Source organism: Microtus ochrogaster, unplaced genomic scaffold, assembly GCF_000317375.1.
Source record: "Microtus ochrogaster isolate Prairie Vole_2 unplaced genomic scaffold, MicOch1.0 UNK103, whole genome shotgun sequence".
Taxonomy (NCBI): Eukaryota; Metazoa; Chordata; class Mammalia; order Rodentia; family Cricetidae; genus Microtus; species Microtus ochrogaster.
The window spans coordinates 314,399-319,090 of NW_004949201.1; the positions used below are offsets into that span (position 1 = coordinate 314,399).

Sequence of the window (4,692 nt, forward strand, 5' to 3'; positions counted from 1 at the left end):
GTCCTGAATACCTACTATGTTGCAATGCCACAGTGTCCTCACAGTCTTGTGCTCAAGTAATTCTCCCACCCCATTCTCCAGAGTAGCTGGGGATACAGGCCCATGGCATCCCCAAGCTCTCCACACTTCTCCAGAAGAATCCAGAATAAGCTCCCACCTCAGGTCCAGACATGCCATCCTTTCTGTGAAGCTCTCTTGACCACGTGAAGTGCCATAGTCACAGATAGGATCCACACGTGGATACCTTTGGGAGACTGTGCCTTTATTCTGCCTGCCCCAAAGACGGTCAGGCAAGGGTTGTAGTTTTAGGACTGTTTGGGGGTTTGTATTTGCTGAGGAGACTCTCATTGAGGTAACATCGGAGCAGACCAGGAGGGGATGGAGAGGAGGGAGGAGTGCTGTGGATTTTAGGGAAGGGCTGATATTAACTGGGAACAGCCAGTGCAAAAGGCACATCCCCTTTCCTGCCCCACCCTCCGCGCTGTTCCAGATGCCTCCAGCATCTCTCTTAGCAGGGAAGTGGGCCAAAAGGCCCAGAGTTGACTGGAGTTGGAGAACCCAACCATCATTGGTCCCCTATGGCCCATGGCTCCTCAAAGGGCAGGCTAGCCTGTGGGAGAGATAGGATGCTGTGTCAGAGGGGCAAAAGATCCCACCCTCCCTTTGACCTGGATCCCACACAGGTAGTCGGTCACCTGGGCTGTGGGCTGGGCTTGCTGGTGCAGTGTCCGCCTCCGGTGCCACTGGCGCAGGGAGGCTCGGGCCTCGGAGCTGAGATCCTGGGGTGCACGGCCAGCGTCGGGCTGGTAGTGAGCAATGTGATAGAGAGCCCCAAACCACGTAGTAAGATAATAGCCAGCTGGGGAAGAGAAGGGGAGATCATCATGGCTCTCTGGGCTCCTCCCTACTGCCTGTCACCCCTTCTGAGGCACAGGAAGCTGGGGCTCGCCGAGGGTGGCCCCTTCTCAGTATCTGGACACCCTGAAGGTGGGAGCTCACCTTCTCCCCGCAGTTCCTCTGGATCCAAGAGCTCCATAAGAAACTCCACATCCAGCTGCGTCTCCCCTATGTGTGGACTCCAGATCAGCTCCTCGGTCAGGGCTGGCAAAAAGGCGTCGGCCCCTAGGGGCTCTAAGGAAGACCAAGGACAGGTCGCGAGTGTTTGCAGGAGTACATACACACACTTCGCTTCGGGTCCCCAGGCCTGGGTACCCACCATTAAACCACTCTAAGGTTCAGAGGTTCTTTACCTTGATTCTCGCCACCGGCCAGGCCCGCGTAGACGTCGTTGCACACCGCCAGCAGCAGTGCCACCTTGCGGCGCGGGGCGCATGCGGCGTGCAGATGCGCGAGGCGCGCGTGGATCTGGCTCCGCAAGGCTGGAACAGGGCTCTGTCCCTCGGGCCCCGCCCCTGCCCTCAAGGCTGTTTGGCGCCGGCGCAGTAGCCGCAATTCCTGGGCTCTGAGAGTTCGGAGTTTGGTCCACAGGGCCGGCTTCAGGGGCTCCAGAACCGCCCGACACAGGGCTACTTCCACAGCGGGGCCTGCGGGGCGTGTGGCATGTGAGGACAGTGCCGTCGTGGTGACCCACTCTGATTCCTAGTCACCCTGTCTCCTGCTCCAGGACACTTACAAGTGTAGACAGGGGTGGGAGCGTGGGGGATGTAAACGCTCCGAAGATGGGAGAGTCTAACCGGCAATGCACGTGTTTGGTGGAGCTACGATGCAGTAGCTATAAGAAGTAAGGGTGTGCTTGCCCATGGGAAGTGAGAGGTTGGATGTGAACACATACTGAACCGAGTCATGGCCTCCCCAAACCTTGGGAAGTTTCCCTCTAATTCTCATTACCAAGACCCTCGTCTCCAGGGACCCTAGGTTCCCTGTTCCCAAAGACAGCTCTGACGTCGGGATCCTTTGCCAGGTAATTCTGGAGATCATTGAGAAGCTGGCGCACATCCTGAAGCAGCTCCGTGGCCGGATCCCCAGGCCTGTAAGGATTTCCAGAATTTGATGTGAGGCGTGCCCGAAGGTATCGGTACTGTTTGGCTACATAGCTGCCCCGGGCCCTGGCCAGAGCGCTGATATGGGCAGTGAGCAGGTCCTCGCGACCTTCCTCTTCATCTTTACAGCTCACTTCCTCCTTCTCTTCCACCACACTATCTAGAGCAGGCCTAGGCGAGTGTACATCTGCTCCAGGATGGGACACTTCGGGTTCCAGGTGATGAACGGCTGGTCCAGGATGATGCACTTCCGGTTTCAGTGGCTCTTCCACCCAGGAGACGCGATGTGGGGTGGGCTTCCTAGGGGCTGGATGTGAGAAGCAGGTCGGGTCTCTTACATCACTGGCACTCATTCCCCCATCCCTCAGGGTACACGGGCCCTGCCCAGCTAACCTAGACTGTATTTCTGGTCAGTCTCTGGCTCTGTCTGCTGCGGAGTCTGCTCTGTGCCCCAGCCTCCATGAGTCTCCAGGTAGAGCTGGTTCACTACAGACAGCACCCTCCCCGAGGTGCTGACCTGGATGCAGCCAAGTCGCAGAGGATCTGAGGGCCAGCAGAAAAGACAAGGTGTCCCAGGTTTGTAGGGGGCAGCCAGGAGGCTTCAGCCCCAACCTTCCTCGTTCAGGACCGAGAATTCAGTCCCAGCTCCCAGGGGCTCCAGCCCAGGATCCAGGAGTGGTCTCACCCCTTACTGCCACAGCTGCTACTGCAGCTGCTTTCTCCTCCTGCTCCGCTGCCCTCTTCCCCTTCCTGTTTGTTTCTTTGAGACAGGGTTTCTCTGCAGCTTGGGGGCCTGTCCTAGAACTCGCTCCGTAGACCAGGCTGGCCTCAGACTCACAGAGACCCACGTGCCTCTGCCTCCCAAGTGCTGGGATTAAAGGCATGTATCACCCCTACCGGGCCCACCAGTTTCTTTTCATACTTACCCCAAGTCCAGCTTCACTTTCTCTCAAACCCAGTTATCTGGTCCTAATTTATATCCAGTCTCTCTGGACCTAAGAGACCAGCAAGTTGACGTCCCCTCCCTCCCTGGGAGCAGCGTGCCTCACCTGTGTCCTTGTCCCCAGGCCCTACAGCTGGAGTGGGCAAGAGCAGTGTCCTTGGCAAAACATCCCTGAGGATAAAAAAAAACCCTCAGTATGGATGGGGTATCCCAGGGAAGGGTCCCCACTGCCACTGTGCCAGAGGACCTGTACCTGCTGGCTGACAGGAAGGCCAAGAGATGGGGACAGTCTGGCATGCAGAGGTTGGAGGACTCCAGGGACACACCTGGTAAGGGAATGGAAAAGAAAAGTCATGGAGTAACTAGGCCACCTCCACTCTGCCTCTCCGGCCCAGGCTCCTCCTACCCCACTCCCACCCCCTACCCTTGGTAGAGGGTCTCTCTCTTCCTATTCTCTCTCAGAGAAGGGAGGTGACATCATTTCCTCTCTTGATGTTTGCATCCCAGTTCTGATACCAAATAGAAGTCATCAAAAATGTCTTCAGTATTTTCTGTTTTGTTAGCAGGGTCTCACTGTAGCCTTGGCTGTCCTAGAACTCATAGATAGACCAGGATGGCCTCAAAACCTGTAAGCAATCTTTCTGCTTGAGGTTATAGTCCTGAGTCGTCATGCCTGGCTTACATTTCTTTCTTTTGTTCTTGTTCTGTTTGAGACAGGGTCTTGCTATAGAGCCCAAGCTACCTTTGACTTTTATATGTAGCCCAGGCTAGACTTCAACTCTTTTTTTTTTAATTTTACTTTCTATTTTAAAATTCATTTCAATGTGTGGGTGTTTTGCATGCACATGTACTACACGCATGCAGTGCCCACAGAAGCCAGCAGAGGGCACTGGATGCCCTGGGATTGGAGTTACAGTGAGGGTTTGAGACATCAGACATGAGTGCTGGGACTCTAGCTGAGGACCTCCAGAAGAGCAGCCGGTCCTCTTAACCATGATGCCATCTCTCTAGTCTCAGACCTTGCATCCTTGATACCTCTTTATAGAGGCTGTCAAGGCTGAAGACTAAGTCAACCAAGCACTGAAGGAAGGTCACTCAAGCAGGAAGACCAAGAGCAACACACTGCTGCTGGGTTAGCAGGGGCAGAGAAGAGAGCCCCATGTCTGAGCAGTAGCGAAGGCCAGAAGTAAGGGCAAGCTGAGGCACACAGCACTGTGGCTCGCAGGGACCACCTAACTTTGTATTCAAGGATGTTACCCAGTCTCTCCAGGGGTTGGGGAAGGGATGAACAACATGCAGTCTCTGTGTGAGAAAACCTGTTTACTGTGCTCAACATGGATCGTAAGGAAAGGGTAGCCACTAAGGCATCAGAGAGGAGGCTACCCCAGTGGTCTTGGCAAGAAGTGATGGGCCAGCTCAACCTAAGCGATGGATGCAGATGGTATGCAGAGAGTCAAGAGATATTGGGGATCAAAGCTGACAGCGCTTGATCCATTTGCAGTGTGGGCTGGAAACCTAGGATAGGTACCTCACCTCCAGACAGCTTGTGAATTTGATAGGTGTTGACGTCTCCTGATGAAGGCCCTGTCTTCAGGATCAGGACCTGCCTAGGATCGTGTCCTATGACCAGGAAACTCTAGAGAGGAGGGGCAAGGGCAAGAATCAGCATGACACAGGTATGTGCAGATGTTTCTTTTCTTTTTTCTTTTTTTTGGGGGGGAGGTTTTCAAGGCAGGGTTTCACTGTAGC

At 54.9% G+C, this 4,692-nt stretch overlaps 1 protein-coding gene across 1 annotated transcript in view; it reads right to left on the reverse strand.

Moving 5' to 3' along the window:
- Positions 1-4,692, reverse strand: part of Rinl (Ras and Rab interactor like) — a 7,030-nt gene continuing 2,338 nt past the window's right edge. The window contains exons 3-11 of the mRNA XM_005371263.2: positions 4,477-4,579; positions 3,197-3,269; positions 3,050-3,114; positions 2,394-2,543; positions 1,849-2,307; positions 1,251-1,544; positions 1,000-1,131; positions 696-859; positions 1-610 (exon numbers count right to left, since the gene is read on the reverse strand). Coding sequence (XP_005371320.1) covers positions 566-610; positions 696-859; positions 1,000-1,131; positions 1,251-1,544; positions 1,849-2,307; positions 2,394-2,543; positions 3,050-3,114; positions 3,197-3,269; positions 4,477-4,579 — 1,485 coding nt within the window. The 3' untranslated portion in view covers positions 1-565. The remainder of the gene's footprint in view (positions 611-695; positions 860-999; positions 1,132-1,250; positions 1,545-1,848; positions 2,308-2,393; positions 2,544-3,049; positions 3,115-3,196; positions 3,270-4,476; positions 4,580-4,692) is intronic.